Source organism: Protopterus annectens, chromosome 10.part0 (assembly GCF_019279795.1).
Source record: "Protopterus annectens isolate FY-2018-M chromosome 10.part0, PAN1.0, whole genome shotgun sequence".
Classification (NCBI taxonomy): domain Eukaryota; kingdom Metazoa; phylum Chordata; order Ceratodontiformes; family Protopteridae; genus Protopterus; species Protopterus annectens.
In genome coordinates, this window is record NC_056744.1 from 940241319 (window position 1) to 940263462 (window position 22144).

At 46.7% G+C, this 22144-nt stretch overlaps 1 protein-coding gene across 4 annotated transcripts in view; it reads right to left on the minus strand.

Moving 5' to 3' along the window:
• The window catches only part of LOC122813408 (interferon-induced protein 44-like), a 708358-nt gene that overhangs the window by 294675 nt on the left and 391539 nt on the right, over positions 1-22144 (minus strand). For all 4 annotated transcript variants that reach the window (XM_044085717.1, XM_044085716.1, XM_044085719.1 and 1 more), the window contains one exon: positions 13375-13527. In XM_044085717.1, the coding sequence (XP_043941652.1) occupies positions 13375-13527 (153 nt within the window). The remainder of the gene's footprint in view (positions 1-13374; positions 13528-22144) is intronic.

Genomic DNA, 22144 nt, shown 5'->3' on the forward strand with positions numbered 1-22144 from the left:
CCTAGACACAAACCACCAGAGTGAGGAGGTCTACCTCACCTGAATCGGTGTTCTAACTGCGCGTGTTCAGTAGTATGCCGTGCAGCCTGGCAGGTACTGTACAACAGTTGCTGGCCGAGCACTGATACCTGGCCATCTACATGTGTATCCACCAATAGACAGACAGATGCTACATATGTGGGATATGTGGTATCATGACAGTCAAGTAGCATGTGTAGTATGTGTGCCAAGGTCTGCCAACATAGATTGCTGATACCATGTTATCTTTTTTCCCAGGTACATGGCCCACCCAAGACATCCAACCTACTCCGTGGCTGAGGATGAGGAGATACACCAGAGCCTGGTGCGGGACTATGCAACACTCTTTTCCCGCACCAGCCAGAATCAGCAGGTGAGGGCTGCACTGTGGCAGGACCTTGTCCGTCGGGTAAATGATATAGGCATGCATAATAGGACATATGAGCAGGTACGACATCACTGCAGTGATTTGATTAGACATGTCCGTCAGCGTGCGTCAGATATCCACAGGCAACAGGTCGCCACAGGTGGTGGGGTGGCTACACATCCCCACTCACCAGACTGGAGGGACTGCTCCTGAGTGTAGTGGCTCCAGTCCACCTGCAACAACAACAGCAGCAGACATGCGTCATGATGGAGGCTGGAGCCACAGCAGCAGGACAGTGAACGTGCAGGTAATATGTCATATGTGTAATTGACTGTTGTGTACACTGGTAGTTAATGCATGTGTGTGGTGTGTCCTTTGTTCGTAGCTGCCACCATAGTATATAATGTGCAAGCGTGATATCCGCAATATTAGCTGCAGACCTTTGAAAGGTGACTGTCGTACTCCTGACCTGTATCATACTCAGTAACATTGGCACAGTTGTGCCCACTAACATTAGTTTCCTCATGTCTGCAGGACCCTCCGGTATCACTGCATTGCAGCCTATCCATGCTGGTGAGTGTCTATTTACATTACCTGTAAAGTTGTTGATAGTAATAGTACCTTTTGGCACACTTAGTGGTGCCCCTTGTATGCATGTAGGTGTGTCTGTGTCTGTGTGTCAATATCACGCATACTGAGTACTGTTCAATTGTGTGAAACTGTGTGCATGTGTGCATGTGTGCACCTGTGCATGTGTGCACCTGTGCATGTGTGCATGTGTGCATGTGTGCACCTGTGCATGTGTGCACCTGTGCATGTGTGCATGTGTGCACCTGTGCATGTGTGCACCTGTGCACCTGTGCACCTGTGCATGTGTGCATGTGTGCACCTGTGCATGTGTGCACCTGTGCATGTGTGCACCTGTGCATGTGTGCATCGCTGGTAGTGTGTAGACATTGTAAACTGTGTTTCCTGTTTCCTTCCCACAGGTTCTGTTGCTGCTCTGGTGTTATCTAGCAGGGAACCTGAGTCAGGTGCCGTGGGTACTGCTACTGATGACATTGGTGTAATGGCACAGGACGGTATGCCAGGGTCCGCCATTGGTCAGCCAATTGACAGTACACAGCTGTTGACCCCATCCATGCGCACAGTTATCCTGCCAATACACCCCTTGTCACCACTGTCCCTAGGTGATGGACAGCATACAGTGGGCATTGACCAGGGTAATGTGGTATCTGCGGCACATGCTTCCCACACAGCAGCCATGGGCATGGCCCAGAGATGGTACCACACAGACAGATGTCCAGGGGTTCTCGTGGGAGCATCCATGGGCGTACTGCCCCTGGCAGACGTGCCCACAGAGGTCTTACAACCTCAGCTATGTTTCGGACTGTCATGCAGGTACAGTCACGTATGGAACGGTACACCAGACAGGGTCTGAGGGAGCTGGCAGCATGTCGCACAGCCATGACCGACGGTATGCGTGACATTGCGCCGCCATCCGTGATTTCACCGACGTCGTAGACAGACGCTGTGGGGACATATTACACCGGCTCCACAACTACATGTCCATGAGCCAGGGTGATGGTGGGCGGTTGCGTCGACGCGTGGCCGTATGCCAGCAACAGCAGCAGCTGGCAGTCGTGGGCGACAACAGGGCCGGCCGCCCCAGTGCCAGCAGCAGCCCCAGCAATGCTGGGTCTGTGCTGTCATCAGACCGCCCCAGGAGACCACGCGCACGTGGCTCTGGCCAGGCCGACAGGGCTCTGTGTCCAGTCAACGAACACCTGCTTCTGATGACAGTACCCAGTCTGGGTTGGTACCGGATACGGTCCGTAGCACCCTGCAAGGCACAGGTACCGTGTCCGTGGCCAGAGACACTGATCTGTATGACCTGGCAGGTACAGTCTGTGGCTGTCCACAAACACCAGTATATGGCAGCCATGAGGTGGAACTGTGTGCATCCATACACACATGCAAAATAACAACACCTAGGGCTACCGCATACACACACACACACTGCATCAACACTGCCCCACCTTCTACTGCTGTCCCTCACCAACACACATACACATACATGTCAATTGGTGGTATGGGTGGCTGACCCAGGCATACCAAGTTCACACCCTGTGCATATGATGAAACTGTGCCACCTCCTGCATTCTGTAACAACTGTGCAGGTACAGGTTAACATGTTGCTGATGCACAGGGTGACCACATAGATGTGTAGTAATAGTATCATGTTGTTAACAGTACTGTGTGCTGAATTAATTGTGGGTATATCACAGCATGCCTGATGCAGTATTTGTGTGATTGTCATGTCCTGTTGTCTACACCCATGGTAAGTACCATAGTGTATCATCTGCACATGTTGGCATACTGGTGGTAATGATGTCAACAGCAGGCTACATACATAGGTAGCACAGGGATGGGTAATGAATGTAGTAATACACAATGATGGACATGTAAATTGCAAGTGGCATGTTGCCCACACTAGACTCTGCAATGCAGATGTGTGAGGATGTTGATATGTGTGCAGAACTACACAACTGGTACAGGACACACAGGAGCACACTAGCACTGCATGCACACATCTCATACCATGCTAGACAGCACCAACACACATAACGAACTGTCACAGGAGGGAGAGTCCCCATATATGTCAGGGATACTGTGGTGGCAGGCCAGGGAGCATACATCCTACTAAGTATGGCACCACTGAGAGAAGGCTCGGTGTCTGTTATTTGACATGTGTATTACTGCAGGTATGGGCACATGGGTTTCTATCCAGTTATTGTACATCCTGACAGTACATGCATGTTCCAGACACTTGTGTGCACTGAGACTGGACCCTAGCCATCTGACCAGTGTAATTCCATGTACATGTGCATAGCGCCTGCATATTTGCAGTGTTACCTTATGGAACTGGTACAGCTTGTTTGTTGTACAATGGACTACATGGAGCCCTGTTCACTGTACCTTTGTTTGCATGCATGTTTGCTTGCAATTACCCTGGAATACCGATCACACCTGCAATGCATAGTTATAGAGCTTCTGTGGACTCCTAGTGCCATCTGCATAGCCTACTATATGTATGGCCATGTCCCACTTGACAGGTTGCCACTGTTTGACCTGTTCACATGTACATTGCCTGTGACACAGTGCATATGACCTGCCTGGCATGTGTCCACGTGAGCAGTCATATATGCTACTGCTAAGTAGTCACAGGCACTACACCTTCACACATCCATCTCCTGTTGAACTACCTGCTTTGCTAGGGACAGCCTGCACCTGTCACCCCTGGCCTATCAGATATTGGCAAAGCCTCTTGCTACCCCATAGTGCCTATGTTAGGCAGGGCTCACATGACAAACCCACCTTCATAGGTATCACAAGGGATAAGACACTAAGAGCAATGCTACCCAACGCCAGATGTCTAAACCTCCAGATGCATGCACCCAAAACACTCCTTGGCATGGGAAACATCGATATCTGTGCAGTAACAGATGCCTGGTTCAGGGCTACTGAGAGCACACCAGCACTACGGGTGTAACCCGTTGATTTCTTTGCTACAGTCACCAAGGCCATTGCCGAGGGGAGGTGGTTCACACAGCCTACCTGGACCTTGCAAACGCCGCAACAATACCCCACTTGGGCATTCTAGGAAGCTCACCAGCTTAAATATAAGACCCTATGTCACTAGATGGATTGCACAGTGGCTCAAGAACAGAACCCACATGGTTAGCATTGCTGGAGTCATGCCAGACCCCATAACAGTTACAGGTTGTGTCCCAGAAGGCTCAGTCCTGGGACCCTCTTGTTTGGTACATATTTATTGGAGGTACAGGCCAACACGGATGAACTGTGGCTGTCCAAATATGCAGATGACTGCAAACTGGACACCATAATCGACTCCCCAGCTGAAACAAGCATCTTCCAAAGGGGCATCATAGCAACAGACAACTTGTGCCAGAGCCATGGCCGTCTGCTGAACAGTGTGTAGAAGGGGAATGTGCATCCTGTAGTCTGTTCACCTAGTTGCCAAAAGGGACATTGTCCTCACACACTAACCCCCCTCAGCCAAAAACACACACTTGCCAATTGCAGGATTCAAACCCCTATCTGACTGTTATGACACGTGAGACGGGCGCATTAGCAGAGCATGCTATTTGCATTACTGGGGTTTTTTTCTTCCCCTGCTATACTTATAGAGTGCTGACATCATCAGTGTTTAGAAAAGGGAATGGGCATCCTGTAGTGTCTTATCCTATTTGCCAAAAGGGACATTTCCCTCACACACTAACCCCTCTCAGACAAACACACACACTTGCCATTCACAAGATTCAGACCCCTATCTAACTATGTTATGACACTTGAGACGGACGCATTAGCAGAGCGCGCTATTCGCATTACTGGGAGGTTTCCTTTCTCCTGCTGTACTTATAGGGTGCTGACATCATCGGTGTTTAGAAAAGGGGATGGGCATCCTGTAGTCTGTTCACCTAGTTTCCAAAAGGGACATTTCCCCCACACACTAACCCCCCTCAGACAAACACACACACTTGCCATTCACAGGAATCAAACCCCTACCTAGCTATGTTATGACACTTGAGACGGACGCATTAGCAGAGTGCGCTATTCGGATTACTGGGAGGTTTCCTTTCTCCTGCTGTACTTATAGGGTGCTGACATCATCAGTGTCTAGAAAAGGGGATGGGCATCCTGTAGTCTGTTCACCTAGTTTCCAAAAGGGACATTTCCCCCACACACTAACCCCTCTCAGACAAACACACACACTTGCCATTCACAGGAATCAAACCCCTACCTAGCTATGTTATGACACTTGAGACAGACATTAGCAGAGCGCTATTCGGATTACTGGGAGGTTTCTTTCTCCTGCTCTACTTATAGGGTGCTGACATCATCGGTGTCTAGAAAGGGATGGGCATCCTGTAGTCTGTTCACCTAGTTGCCAAAGGGACATTTCCCTCACACTAACCCCCTCAGACAAACACACACACTTGCCATTCACAGGAATCAAACCCCTACCTAGCTATGTTATGACACTTGAGACGGACGATTAGCAGAGCGCTATTCGCATTACTGGGAGGTTTCCTTTCTCCTGCTCTACTTATAGGGTGCTGACATCATCGGTGTTTAGAAAAGGGGATGGGCATCCTGTAGTCTGTGCACCTAGTTTGCAAAGGGACATTTCCTCACACACTAAACCCCCAGACAAACACACACACTTGCCATTCACAGGAATCATGCCCCTACCTAGCTATGTTATGACACTTGAGACGGACGATTAGCAGAGCGCTATTCGCATTACTGGGAGGTTTCCTTTCTCCTGCTCTACTTATAGGGTGCTGACATCATCGGTGTTTAGAAAGCGGATGGGCATCCTGTAGTCTGTGCACCTATTTGCCAAAAGGGACATTTCCTTCACACACTAACCCCCCCTCAGACACACACACACTTGCCATTCACAGGAATCAAACCCCTACCTAGCTATGTTATGACACTTGAGACGGACGCATTAGCAGAGCGTGCTATTCGCATTACTGGGAGGTTTCCTTTCTCCTGCTGTACATATAGGGTGCTGACATCATCGGTGTTTAGAAAAGGGGATGGGCATCCTGTAGTCTGTTCACCTAGTTTCCAAAAGGGACATTTCCCTCACACACTAACCCCCCTCAGACAAACACACACACTTGCCATTCACAGGAATCAAACCCCTACCTAGCTATGTTATGACACTTGAGACGGACGCATTAGCAGAGCGCGCTATTCGCATTACTGGGAGGTTTCCTTTCTCCTGCTGTACTTATAGGGTGCTGACATCATCGGTGTTTAGAAAGGGAATGTGCATCCTGTAGTGTCTTTTCCTATTTGCCAAAAGGGACATTTCCCTCACACAGACTTACACACACACACACACACACACACACACACACTGAGCATTTGCAGGATTTGAACCCCTACCTAACTATGTAATGACACTTGAGACGGACGCATTAGCAGAGCGCGCTATTCGGATTACTGGGAAGTTTCATTTCTCCTGTTGTACTTATAGGGTGCTGACATCATCTGTGTTTGGAAAGGGGAATGTGCATCCTGTGGGGAGGCAAACACCAAGCACACTATGGCTAAGCTGTCATTCCCTAGGGCAAACAGCCTAGTGTTGACCTCTACACCATTATGTTTAATTGTCAAATGCACATTATTTGTTGCTGATAGACTGTTTGCATATCTTTATTGCCATAGCATTCCCTGTTGGTATGAACAACCTCTGCATCTGTGGAAACTGTTTGCATATGGGAGGGATCCACTATATCACGTATGTCTCTGTAGTCATTTAACTGTGTGCACTGGGCAGACTGCTGTAATGTGGTTGGTTCCTGGCATGACACATAACAATACCAGATATGTGTGTCCCACTGCTAAACCAAGATTTGGACTAAGTGTGTGAGCATGCCCAGTTCAGCCTTCCCATGGCATGTTGTCAAAGTGTGTGAGCATGCCCAGTGTGATTATTCCATATGTTGGACTCTGCAGACCACCACATTTGTGGATGTGTGTGATCTTCACAAACTAAGTGTGTCAGCATGCCCAGTTCAGCCTTCCCATGGCATGTTGTCAAAGTGTGTGAGCATGCCCAGTGTGATTATTCCATATGTTGGACTCTGCAGCCCACCACATTTGTGGATGTGTGTGAACTTCACAAACTATCATCCGTTCATGGTTGTGGGTTGTGTGTCATGTTGTGTAGTTACTGTACAACTGCTTTGTGTGTGAACACAACAGGATTATACTGTGCCTGCAGTGTTTGCATGGGATACTTTGCATACAGTTGTCAACATCCTTTCACACTGACCTAACACTGTAGTACTGTATAGTGTACTGGCAGTACTTTGACTGTGGTGGACAGTAACCTGGGCTTTACTGCTATCACTGCTTTACATTTCGATAGTGGGCACAACAGCCTGGTTGGGGCCAGTTGTGTACATCTGACCATGTTGCATTCTGTTCAGATATGAACTACTTACACCAGGCTTGTCCAACATTGTTAGTGTATTCCACAACATAGGTGTACAATTGCAAACACTAGCGATGTGCCCTAGTCCATGTCTAATGCAAGTTGGAGAGTGTGTTTGTCCTTCAACACACATTGTAAGGGAGTTTGCCATGACATATGTCATGGTTAGTATACTGTGCCTCTGTCTACCTGTGACATGACAGTGATACCCAGGATAAACCTACCATCTCCGTCCACCCATCAGGATTCCTATTGAGGAAGATTGATAAGTGACTCTATGGGTAGCCTGTGCTGAGGGTTCACTCATGGGTGGGAGTGGCTTCTGTGTTATGGATCACACAGCACAGCTTGTCCTATGTAAGTCAGTGCTGGGGTTCAGGTCTGTCATGTGCATAGCTCACTGCCATTCAGATTGTACTATGTGCAGCATGTTTATTGATGCCAGCAACACAGGCAACACATGGCATCTGTGTAGGCTGATTGATACTCCTGATGAGGTACTGTTGGGGACTTTACAGTTGATGGAGGTGTCTGCTGAGGTACATCCCACAGGGGCTATTGTAGTCGATTGTACCACTGATGCAGGAGGACTGCAGAGCCACAATGACCTCCCTTATGTAGATCTGACAGCCTTCATGATTAGGTGGGTATATGGTATGTTTCTGTAAACACTACAGCACATGTTTGTCCAATGCAGGATATCTATCACCCTGTGTCCCCAGGTCTCTCATTACATGTTAACTACATAATGGGTTAACACCTATGTGGTGATTGGTGGGCACTTACTGTATATCCACGGGGTTGACTATACACGTTTCTGCACTTAGCTTGCTGACATAGCTATGGCACCAGTTGTCTGTTTCTATGTGGCCCTTTTGTGGGATGCATGTGTCAGCTGGTGGATCATATGTGGTGAGCGGTTTGTAGTCCTCTGCAAACATGTTAGGACACAGTCCTTCCATGTTTGCCTGTACCTATGGGACATATATACCAGACGAGGGAGATACCAGGACAAAGCCTTGTGGGATGCCAGTTATATCTGGTTTGTAGTCTGACATGGCTGAAGCATGTCTGACCATGTCTGTTCTGTCCTTGGTCTGGTTTGCAACTCTCTACTGACATGTGGGTTTATATTTACGCTGGTGAGCCTATCTATACTGAACATGTAGGGTATTGTATAGAAGCCTTTGCAAGGTCCAGATACACTGTGTGGAGCACATTGCCCTCATCAATGACCTTAATGACTGTTTCAATTGAGTCCAACATGGTTAGGGGCAGGATCTGCACTTGAGGAGGCCACACTGGGTTGGGTCCGTTGTCAGTAGGTCCCCAACATCCATATGTCTGTGGTACATGCTGATCCTTTCCATAGCTGTGCAATCTGGGCTTCTCAGGATTCTGGGGTAGTACTGTTCAGTATCCATTCAGGCAACACCTTTGTTGAGAAGGACCACTGTTGTTGTACACTGCTCTTTGGGTACATATTCTGTGGTATGGCTGACATTGAGCAGTAGTGTGGTTTGGCATTCCATTCATCTTAGACTCCATGTTGCACTAAGCCCAGGTCACCATCTCATACCATTGCTGCTGTGTGTTTTGCTTTGGAAATGTTGTCTGTTACCTCAGCATCTGCTATGTCAGGGGGCCAGCAGTCTGCTGGGATAGATATTCTGCATTCGTGGGGGTGGGGGGGTTTGCACTGCACCTGTCGGGATGTATGTTGGCAATATGTGTGTGTGTTTGTGGTATTTGTGTGATTCAGGGCATATCTGTGAATTCCCAACATGGCTCCTACCATCAGTTGTGTAAGCCTTGGGATTATCCTTCGTGTCCTGCACAATTTGTATCTACATAGGTTCATAGGTTCATACTAGGCTATCCACCCTGGGCATTTGTTAGCCTAGCCAGAGTGTGTGTGGCTTTTGAGACCCCTTGCTATGTGGATATTATGGCCATGTATTATTTGCTTAGCTGTGCCTCTGTCTGGACATGACACAGTGAAGACCCCCACTGTAACTCTACAATCATCCATCCACTTGGCAAGATTCCTGTTGAACAGTGTCAGTGAGGGGCTCTGCCTAACATGGGGTGGGATTCTGGTCCAGGATGTGTGGAGCCTCTGGATTATGTATCTGTCCCACCGGCACATCCTATTTCATTATTTGTTGAGGTTGACATCTCTCACTCGCAGCTCCAATGGATATGTGTTGTCTGGGGTGGAGCATGTCCATTACTCCTGTGTTGGGCATGGCCTCCTACAACAGGCATGCAATGCCTCTGTGTGGGCAGTCTGTGACTGGAGTCAGCTGGGGTGTCTACAGCCAGGCAGCATATGACATATATGTGTGACACTTTATCCTCTTGGTGAGGTACCTTTGCGGTCTTTCTAACTGCTGCAGGTGTCAGGTAAGGTAGATCCCATATGAGGCATTGTACTGGATTATGGGTGTGATTGGGATAAAGTATAGGGGCACAGTGACCTCTGTTGCCATAGATGTGACTCCTTTCCTGATACAGTGTCACATGTAGACAGTCTTCCTAGCCACATTGGCAATGTGGGTGTCACATAACAGGTTACTGTTCACTTGTGTCCCTTGGTCCCTGGTTACTCCTTCCATACATAATGGTTTACCACCTATGTGGTATTTCGTGGTACCTTGTTTGGTATTTGGTGGGACATTCATACTGTCCAGTGTCTTCAGGACAGTTGGGGGGGGGGGTTATTGTGTGAGAGTGCGGTCTGTAGCATGCTACAGACTGCACAGCAGTCTTGCCTACAGTTAGTTGCACGTGGGTGAACTCCACTGCCTTGTGCATTGTCAGTTACCTGGACGTATGGGTGTCTGTGCTGCCTATGGTTACTCACCTCCTTTTATGTAGTGTTCCAGGTTTTGGGGCCATGACACATGGTACGTGGTATAACCTGGTAGTGCTGGTGTGCTGTCAGGAGCCTTGCAGCAGGTTTCTGTCACTGCACAGACATCGATGTTCTCTATTCTGGGGATGGCCTCGAGCATGCATATTGGGGTGTACACATCTGGCATTGGTCAGCATTTCCCTTATGTTTCTTCCCACTTATGTTTTCTCGGGTGGTGGGTCAGTCTTTTCAGCCTTGCCTACAAAAGGCTGTATGGAGGTGGCCAAGGCCTTATCCACTATTCAGACGCCCAGGGGTAACAGGTGCAGGCCATCCCAAGGGCAGCTGCATGGCTTGTCAAGCATGACATCCCAAGCAGACAGACATTGGATCCCCTTGGAATGACACCAGTAAGTGTGCTACTTGCTATGACTGATCATTCCGTGTTTCTACTGTGGCATTATTCTTGGTAAGGGTAGGTTGCTGCAAAAGGTTGTTCCTCCTCCGAGTCACGCTGTGCCTGTGGTGGCCTTGGCGATGGTGGGGGGCTGTTTGGCCCAGCCCTATGCTGGTCCTGCTGCAGCTGTTTTCGCAAGATCATATTATGTAGCATAGCACATACCATGACAATTTGGGTACATGTAGTTGGTGTGTACTGCAAGGCTCCACCAGATGTGTCCAGACACCGGAACCATGACTTGAGCAGCCCAAACACACGCTCTATTACATTACGTGTTTGTGCGTGTGCCTCAGTATGGCGTTCCTGTTCAGGTGTGTGTGCGTTTCTGATGGGTGTCATCAGCCACGGCTCCAGTGCATATCCTGCATCCCCCACTAGGTGTCCGTGCGGGATGTCCCCATTGGCAAATGTCTGGTACAGCTGCGTCAAATGCCAGATGTGGGAATCGTGGTAGCTCCCAGGACAGCCAGCACACACATTCATTATTATGCCCTGGGCATCACACACGACCTGGCAGTTGATGGAGGGGTAGCCCTTGCGGTTTATGTAGGCCCTACCCCGCTCTCCTGCTGGTGCTTTGATGCGTATGTGCGTGCAGTCTATAGCACCTAGTGCCTCAGGGTATTCCGCTATTTGCTGGAAGAGACGCATGTTGCTGGCCAATACCTCACGGGCATTGGGGAAGTATACATGATCACCGACATGTGCTGACATGGCATCCAGGAACTGGTGCAGTACCCTGGAGGCTGATGCCTGTGATATCCCCATCATATCGCCAGTTGGTCTCTGGAAGGTACCTGTTGCTAGTATTCTTAGGCCAACACATACCTTGGTTTCCACTGGGATGGGTTCCCCTCTGTTGGTTCTGTGTGTGAGGCGTGGCCTGCACAGCTCCACTATTTGCTGCAGGCGGTCTCTGTCCACTCTATAGCGCTACTATCTCCAGCTCATGTAACCCGTGGTAGGTGACCCTGGGCCTGTACACTCTTCTCCATCTCCTCACTGCGGGTTGTCTGGCACCATCTGCATTGTCACCACCCTCAGCAAGTCGCCTATGTCTCATTATGACAGCTATGGCAGCCCCTAACATTTCTGCTCTGAGTTCAGCTTTTTCAGTTTTCACTTCTGATAACTTAACTCCTGTCTTGCAGTGTCTCTTGAGAGAAACATTCTGCACTGCTGTTTGCAGAGTTTTAAGTGCTTGGCTGGCCTAGTATTCTGCCTGTGTAATTGCCTGCATCTAATTGTTTTCACCTGCTAGCTCCAGCAGTATTCCCTGCTAACTTCCTAGTACATCTGTTGCTTCCTTTTTCCTCTCTGTTTCCTCAGGGTGGAGCCGTGTTCAAACCAGCAGAAACACGCCACAGTGGCTTACACGCCGCACACATACTTACACAGTTCAGAATCTGCTTATTCGGTTTTAAACGCTGCACGCGCAAGAAATGGTGTTAAACATCTGCCAACACGCTCCCACATGCTTAGTCTGCCTTACACGCTGCACACTGTCTTACACGCGCACACCGCCTTACTGCTTTCATGGCGCACACGCAAGATATTGACGCCCAGCAAGAAACTTTGGTGTAGGCAACAGTGTACACCTTCCATTTCTTGACTTTCTCATGTTTACTTAGTGGCACACCTCCTTCCTTGATATCTCTCTGACATCTGTCATGTAACTCTACCTTCCAATGAATTCCATCCCTTTCTACCATTCCCCCCTGTGATGTCACCTATCTCCTACTCTGTTCCTCCCCCTTCTGTAACTCTTACACTACTCAGAATGTGCTCATTTGCTATGTGACAGTGGAATTCAGTATCCTTACCCTCATTTGCATCAGATTGCCTACTAATGCTTAGTTACATCTCTTAGACTTAGCTTCCCCCCTTGACAACCACTACACGGTGGCCATGTTGGTTTTGCTCTGCTGGTCCCTCCATTGACATTCCATGTATTGCATAAAACCTACATTTGTAGGTTTAAAACCGTTTTCATGTTTTATGCAGCGCAGCCCGCTTTGCTGGGCTGCGCTGAGTTTACACATCGGCAATTGCCGAAAAAAAAAAATTATAATTTTAATATTTTTGCATGGGGTTGCATTGCCAATGGCCACATATTTGGCCATTGGCATGCTGCCTATAACATATGCACCCTTTATTTGGAGCTGACATGGCTCCATTGCCGTGTTTGCAGAAACATACTCAGTTGTCAACTGAGTACATTTCTGCAGCTAACACGGCTCTTACACGGGCTGTTCTTGGCTTCCTGGATCGCTAATCAGCCTCATTTGCATGCTATTCGGCTGCAAGTGGGCTGATTAGCTTAGCCACGCCCACTCCGTGTAAGAGCCGTGTTAGACTGACTCTTACACGGACTTTGGGCTGTTCTTGGATCGCGAAGGCTACATGGAGTCTTACACTACTCTTAGACTCCGTGTTAGCCTTCGTGAATCCGGCCCTATGTAATTCAATATAATTTCGATATCCAGTTTGCAAATACCTACTATATAACCAAGATGAACTAATCAGCTCAGGTAGTTACTGTTTTGTGCATTATAGATTAGCTGCATCACCTCTTATAAACCTTTGAGACATGGCCAGTACAATACTGTGTACTAAGAAGTAAACTAAAATACCTGATAATTTTCTGGGACGTGTCCTTTTAAAATGTAGACAATATCTTCAGTATCAATTCCTGTTCCTGTGTGTTCCTCCAGTCCCATGGTATCACAAAGCATAACAGGTAATGGCTTTCCTTCTCTCCCATCTCGTATGGAATATGCCCTAAACTGTAAATAAGAAGAAGAATAACAAATAATAGCATGTTTTACTTCTGCATTTTATGCATATTCTTGAAAATTTCTTGAAATTAAAGATGCACATGCCCGTTTATATGTTATTTTCTGAATTAATTTTCATTTACATCAGTTTTTGAAGAAGCAGAAAAAAACTGCATGATTTTTGCCTCACATACTTAAAAGTAACAAAAAGTAACACATTTACTAATTTATTTACTTATTTACTTCTGGTAACTTAGTTGATGCATTATTCACAAATTACCATAATTAAACATGATCAAAGCTATTAAACAGCAAAACAAATGTAGTTATACAATGTATCATAGAGCACTGCTGTAAACAATGCAGCATTGTTTTTTTAATACATAAGTAGGGGGAGATATGCATAAAATCTGAACCAGGAAATAAGTATAGTTGTACATTTCTGATAAACCATGTTATAGATGCACTGATTGCAAGGGAGAAGTCAGTAGTAATGTATTAATTTACTGGCTCGAGTATGTTGCTCCAATTGCGCAAAGCCTGTCAGTAGCACAGACTCAGAAAAGCATAACATAAAACAGAACACTACAATCATAAGTGTGTGACACACATAAATGTCTTGCAGAAGCAAACTATTGTTGACATTCAGTACAATGCTATATTGATAAGGGGAACATAGATAATTTTAAGTAGTTAAATACAAAAGACTTGAAGTATAACTTAGTTATACACAGAAATGCAAGAATGATGCTGGGGCATGAAGCAGGAGTAGGGTCCTGACTTAAAAATGTATTATATATTACTTGTGATGCTGTCTGGCTCAGCTAAATATGCCAGGAAGAGTTAACAGCTGTGCAAATGAGACACAGAAGAGATACTGCTTACAGTCCTTTCTTGAAACCTGAAAGGGCTAAGTAGTCCAGTCAAAAGGGAACCTTCTTTTCTCTATTTTAAAAGCTTTAGACCTCTCAATTTGTGTTTACTGGAAACCCACTTGTCACAGACTGAATATAACAATGTCTTACAATTTAGTATTTTGAAGGAATCTTTTCAAATGAAGGTGCTAGGAGGCACAGGGCCTGTGCACTAGTGACTAAGGGTATTCAGACTTCTGTTGATACCAAGGAAACAGATAATGTGGGTCAATGAAGCTTTACAATAGTGAGTGCACATATATCCCTAACCACTAACCAGAATGAAATGAGAACCATATTGGAAAAAAAAATAATGCCTTCATAAAAGAATCACAATGCTGGTGGGATACTGGTACTAATAGCAAGGAGACGAAGGGAAAGAACTATTCCTTCAATAGGTGAGCAGTTTGCATCCTCTTTATGAAAAAGATCCTAGTTGATATTTATTTGGGTGTCCCTAACAACAGATACACATGACATTCCACAAGATAATGTACCTTTGTAAGATTATCTAAAAGATATCATAAGACATGAACTTATAACTCTCAACCAATGTTGGACTGTTATACTGCTTTGTTGGTATGTCTGGGTTTCATCCTCACAGATTACACAGACAATTGTTTCCAATACTTACTTCTGATTAATTAATGGTTTTTGACAAACACTTGGATAGGGCTTTTTGATCATCAGACGGTATCCTTGTCTGCTAGTTGGGATCAGTTAAGACAGATTGAGAAAGATCAATTACTGCATTATGCTCAGTTCAGATCAAAGCAGAGTGGTGAAATCTTAAGAGTCTGGCATGAATTACTCCTAGTTCTGTGGGGTCATGCAAATTAGGAGTCAACAGAAATATATGAACCAATAAATCAGACCAAAGCATTAACTGAGAAAAAACTGGATAGAAAACATAGATTTTGAGTTACATGAACTGAAAGTTAAAACCTCTCACATTCATATGGGCTGTTATTAGTGTAATTTATCCAGCAACAAAATGTGTGACAGTTTCCAGTTCTCTTTTACAGAACCTGCATTTGAGTGTTTCTCCCACATACTGAATGGACTTTGTAATCTGACATATACAAAGTCCACTGCTTTCATCTTTTGGTTTAAATTCACCGCTCCTTAACCATTGCTGCATCGAATCCTGATCAACATAAGGAGGTTCCAAGAAGTTTCTGTACTTAACACAATATTTATGCCTTTTCCACATGTCTTGCTTTCTCATCTAATCCTACTCATGTTCTTTCTTTCTTTTGTTTTCTGGCACACTACTTTACTGCGTGACTTTTGTCTACTTCTAGTTTGATTTCCATTTCTGCTTGATATTGATAGGCTTCTGCTAAACTAACCTGGGAAGTCATCTTAGATTACTTTTCCTCATGTTTTAAAACTTTCATTATGTTTGGATCTGGTGAGGTCAGCAGATATGTATGCAGTCCCATGATTGCAGATCTATACATGTAATCAATTCTGAGTAGGCCCATACCTCCTACAGAATGAGGAATATATAATCTTGGTATGTACTGATTTTTATATATCAACTGATAAACTACGGTGGTACAGCGGTAGCGTTGTTGCCTCCCAGCAAGAGGTTCTCCTGTTCGATTCTCAGCTGGAGTGCCTTCTGTGTGGAGTCTGCATGTCCTCCCTGCGGTCGAGTGGCATCCGAAAGACATGCGTGAATGGGCATGCCTTCGCTGAATGTTGGGCATCAGGCTGGCAACTCGGCACCATAAAAATCTACTGTCAATCATTAGCAGACTGGAGTTCCGCTGTGGCGACCCCTAACCGGGAAAAGCCGAAAAGACAAAACAAAAACTTGATAAACATGAGGCATTTTTCTTGTTTTCTTCTTCAAATGATACAAAACCTTTTGGGGCCAATCAGTCACTCCAATACTGTAAGTTAGAACAGAAAGAACAAATTGGTTTATAGCCAGAACTTTGTTCCAAAATGTCAGAGCTGTTTTCAGTATTAGTTTTAGTCTTCTAGAATACTTCTTCTTGATTTTTCTTTACATTTGTTCATGTTTTATTGTCAATTCTTCATTTCCCCTCCTGCTCAAGTTCTTTTATATCGCATCCCTGTCCCAGATCGATATTTACTTGGTGCTGTGGCTTTCCTGATTTAAATGTAGCTTTTGCACATTTATCAAGACAAAATTACATTTCATATATCTGAGAAAGTTTTAACTCCTTGCAATTTATTTATTTATTTTTGTTTAACCAGGTAGTGCACTGATCAGTATTGACCAATTTCAGGTTCAACCTGGGAGAAATAGAAAACATTTCACAAACAAAAACTACAGAACTGTAAGCAACAACAGAATAGTTCCAACTAATTGCCTAAAAAAAAAAACAGTCCCCCGGATTCATGAACCTTGCGCCAGGCGCCAGCATAGCGTCGGCGTTATAACGCCAAATATGGCTGCTGAGCGATTCAGGTATGAATGAATTCCACGTGCACTACCGCGTCGCGGACCGTCTCCGCCCCCGGCTTAGGTATGCAAAACACACTGTGTGCGGTATTGCACCATGCAAATGAGGGCAAATAGCGATCCATGAAGTGGCGCGAAGGTGGCGTAAGACGCGGCAATGTAAACCAAAAAAGCGGTTTACATTTACCCAAACATGACCGAGGAGTAACGGAAGGCTGTCAAAGTCAGGCATCATATAGGTGCAATATGCCAATGTGGAAAGGCACCGAGAATGTCCAAAGAAAATATGCACAAAATGTAAAAATGACATAAATGGCACGTGCGTAGAAAGAACAGCAGACCCCGGGATATGTGCACAGAAGTTGCAAAGCAATGAAATAATATGACAATGTCCTAAAAGAGCAGTATAACACACATCAGCTGCACAGCCACCACACACCATAGTATGTATGTAAAGCTTCAACCCCAGCGCAATGGTTGTCAAGGAGTGGTGGCGGTGATCGCCGTAACCATGTATTAGTAGTCAATTCCATGCAAATGAGGCAGATAATAGTGAATCGCAAAAGCGGCGGTGTAAGGATGGAGCAAGCGGCGTAGCGGTACTACACCGAGGAGTGGCCTACACGAGATACATGTCAACCACAGAGGGTGTGCCACATTTGGAGGAAGGATATTGGAGGTCAGCAAATCTGGGCTGTACAATGCACATCACAGCATCAGGACTGGCGTGTTAGGAAATAGATGCGCTGAGAGTACAAAATGTGCGTACAGATGCATGTGCACGAGGATGACTACGTTCCCTATACCAGTCATGTGACGGCCTCCCGTCAACAACCACGGATATAGGAAGGTAATGCGGAGAATACGAGGAAATGCGGAAGCAGTGTAAATGGAGCCGTAATGAGCAATCAACACCAATCAATCCAGGAAGGGCAAACAGCGGCAGCTGATAACTCTGCATGCAGACTCCTGCATAACGGGAAAGGGAGGCATATGAATGCAAAGATAGTAGGGGATGTAGCAGAAATGCAAAGAGCAAATAACCGAAATAGCACAGCCAAGTACAGAGGTAGCATAACTGCGGCTGCAGATAAAATGCATCATATGCCATGTGCCTGCAGGATGCAGTAATGTAAGATGCAAAGCCAAGGCAATGCAGGCAACTGTAATGTAACACTACAGGCAGTACCGTTGCAGTTGCAACCGTAAAACCACGGAAATAAGCCATGGATACGGCTGCACAGACACACCCAATGACATCACCGGGTATACAGCACAACAGTATTAAGTGTGAATGCACACAACACACAGCATGATTTCCCAAATGCCGCACCGTAGGGTGTAAACAGACAGGGAACTTTTAATATGTATATGCTGGGTGCCGCCGTGGCCGTGATGCATAGGTATGTGGCAGAGACAGACGGAGTTGCGGAGGGTGGTGCCGACAACTACCGTAGGCCTCACAGGAGAAGGAGAGTGTTCAGACCAAGGGTGACCTACCAGGGGCTGCGAGACCTGGAGATAGTAGAGCTACAGGGTGGACAGGGACACGTTACAGCAAATAGTGGAGCTGTGCCGGCGCCTGAGAACAAGAGACAACAGAGGGAGCCCATCCCAGTGGACACAAAGGTATGTGTGAGCTTGCGAATACTGGCTACAGGTACCTTTCAAAGGCCAACCGGGGACATAATGGGCATCTCACAGGCATCAGCATCCAGGGTACTACACCAGTTCCTGGATGCCATGTTACCACATGCCCATGAGCACATAAATTTCCCCACATCTCAGGAGGAGTTGGCTAGCAATAATCGCCGCTTCCACCGTGTGGCACAATACCGGAGGTCCTGGGTGCGATAGACTGTATGCGCACATAGAAATTAAGTCACCACCGGGAGCAGGGTAGACGCTACATAAACCGCAAGGCATACCCCTCCATCAATTGCCAGGTCGTGTGCAATGCCCAGCGCATTGTCATGGATGTGTGTGCTGGCAGCCCTGGGAGCTACCACGACTCCCATATCTGGCATGCCTCACGGCTGGATCAGGTACTCGCCAGGGGACATCACACAAGGTCACCTTGTGGGGGATGCTGGCTACGCACTGGAGCCGTGGTTGATGACACCCATCAGAAATGCACACACACACATGCAAGAACGCCATAATGAGGCACACGCACAAACAAGAATAATCATAGAGCGTGTGTCTGGGATGTTGAAATCACGGTTCCGGTGCTTGGATACATCCGGTGGAGCCTTGCAGTACTCTCCAGGCACAAGTGCCCACATATTCATAGTATGTTGTATGCTACACAATATGATTCTGCGGAAACAGCTGCTGCAGGGACATAATGCCGGAGGGCCACCAAGCCCGCCACAACTGCCAGGGCAAGCACAGGCACAGGGCGTTCAGCGCCATGGACACACTGAGCCAGCCCCAGTAGGTAGACAGAGGCGTACCCAATATGCCTACGCCCTGGCAAAGAGGGAACGCATAGCACATACTTTGACAGTGTAGGCCCCATGGACTGACACCTCCTGACCTGCACACACAGTAAAATGGACGCCACACAAACATGTCCGCCCGTAATGTGTACCGTATGTGCGGACGTATGTGTGACTCCAACAAAGGCACCGCCCAAACACTGCACACCCAATAGCCAGCAGAGCATGGAATGCCAACACCTCACCGCGCGCGGTTCTACAGCACGGCGTAGCCGTATGCTGCCACTATCGCCAAGTCGAAAACATATGTACTCATGTGCATACACAGATACGGAAATAGATATCAGTACCCATGTAGAAATATATATGCGCATACACAGATATAAAGTACAACAGGGTAATATGGAACCCAGGGATGCAAGTTCACAGATAAGTAAGGCGAAATCACCACATAGTAAACATAGTGACCGACAACCCGATCATCCGGGAGGGTGGGCAGAGCAGGTAACGCCAGCCATGGAAATGTCAACCTGCATCAATACATATCCGCGTGTCGGGATGGTCACCAGTCCACGGTACAGTAACGGGATATGTGCGTGTCATATCCATAGGATATGAGTGCGGAGATACGCCGCCACTGGCGTCAACGTGCGTATTGTGTTCAACCGTCGGTGCGGCGGCAAGCATACCAGTGAAGTGTCACGACATTATGAGGAACGTACCTCATTTGGGGTGTAAAACAGTTCATGTTCCTCGCAGTTCCTCAAAGTTCCACATTGAAAATGTCTGTCAAACATCCATTGTTAGGAATGTATATAAATGACATCCTGGTAAATAGAATGTAATCATAGTAATTCATTAAAGGTTCTTCACTGTAAGTAAATCAGCATATTATAATCAACCTATGACCTACTTAGCTGAAGTTGTCACTATGCCATTACTATGTGTTCCACATTATGCCCATTTGTTTCACATTACTAATGTGTGTGTTCCTCACTCTGGAAATAGAAGGTTGAGAGCCATGGCGGCAATATGTGTATGTGTGAGGTGAGGTTGTCGTGTGTTCCGCTGTGTGTGTGTAATGTGTGTGCCACTGTAAAATGTGTATGTAGATGACATGTCACAGGCGGAGTGTAATAACATGCGTAGGCATACAGTACAGGAACCATAGGCGTATGTACAGCAGTACCCACAAAGTAGTACTGACATCTCCTCAGTGGCTATGCGTGGCGACGTAAAACGATGCAAAGCGGAAATGTCCCAGAATGTACCACAGGGCCATAGCCAACAGGAGATGCAAAGGACGCATGTACAAACCATGACCGTATGTATGGCGGCCATAAGGTACACTCAACACGGTCCGTCGGCAACGTTACACAGCATCAGGCATGTACGGCGAAAATATGAATGTGCTATCCCGGCACCGATCGGGAACACTTACGGTCCCGTAAATACCGCTGTGTGTTCCACGACCATGAAGTAAGCAAGCGGCACACGAATAGGAGGCTACCGGTAGCATACAGGCCGTCCCAAGTATAGGACCACATTCACCGTAACTATCAGCGACAAAATGCCAATGGATAGTAGGCGCGGACGAACAGCTGCAGATATATAACCCATGTCAAGGAGGAATACGTGCAGGAAGCACACATGCAGGCGATACCGACATCAACAAAACAAACATTCCCGGAACAACAGACAGGTAACCTGCAGCCCCCCAAGCAGGGATGGAGCACACACACAAGCATATCCCATATGTATAAATGCAAGACTCACACCCGTACCCTTACCCACATCCGCAGATATACCCCATCGCACATATCAAAGGGATAACAGCTAAAACCGTAGCAAAACATACAGGCAGTCAATGACAGCGGCATACCCACAACAAGCTCGTGGAAACACTAGCAGCGGCTGATGCATCCTTGCATCCGTTGTGTACAGGAATATAACAGCTATGTTACACATCTGAATGCACAACGCCATCGACAGCCGCCGCCAGGACACGGACACCCACATGTCGAACAGAATACCATACCCAACACACACAATCCACGGCTAACACCACAGCGAAATGTACCCGACACCACACATAGCGGATGCAGTCACACAAACATGATACAATACATACCATCCTCACGAAGGTATTGCAAATAACCAATGGCCACACGAGGAAAGAACCATGTCCTAGTGCCGGCGTAACGAAAGGAGGGATCACCGGTGATATGCGCATAAGTACACACCGAGGAACAGCTATTGGCCTGATTAACCCACATGCCTCAGGTGATGACGAATATAAGGAAGACTCCCTGGATATTCAAACCGTATGTTCATACCGAACAAAGAAGGAATACTAAAGGACTAACAAGTAAATACAGAAGAATGCAGAACCAAAGGCGGAAAGGTATGTCGAACCCACGACATGTACTGGTGTGTAACGCGATAGGTATGGCGAATCTGTACAGTATGTGAGCGGTGTGTGTAGGTAAAGATACCTGTCCATCAGGCAGAGAGAGGTGAAGGTTGGTTATGTAATGCTAAGCCGCGCAGCATACCAGCGACTGTGGACAACGTGTGCAGAGCAGTGGGACAACATGTACACACCGGGATAACCCCAGGTTAGGCTTGCCACCTTTTCAAATGGCCAAAGTGGGACATCTTGGGACACACATCAGATGTTACAGGTGGACACATACCCATGGTCAGTACAAAGGGTAGAACTGTACTCATTTGCCTAAATAAAAGCGTAGTCTTGTAGCAGTTAAGTTGCTTATTGTGTGTCTTGTAACATTTAGGAATGTACATACATAAATAACTATGTTATGCAACTC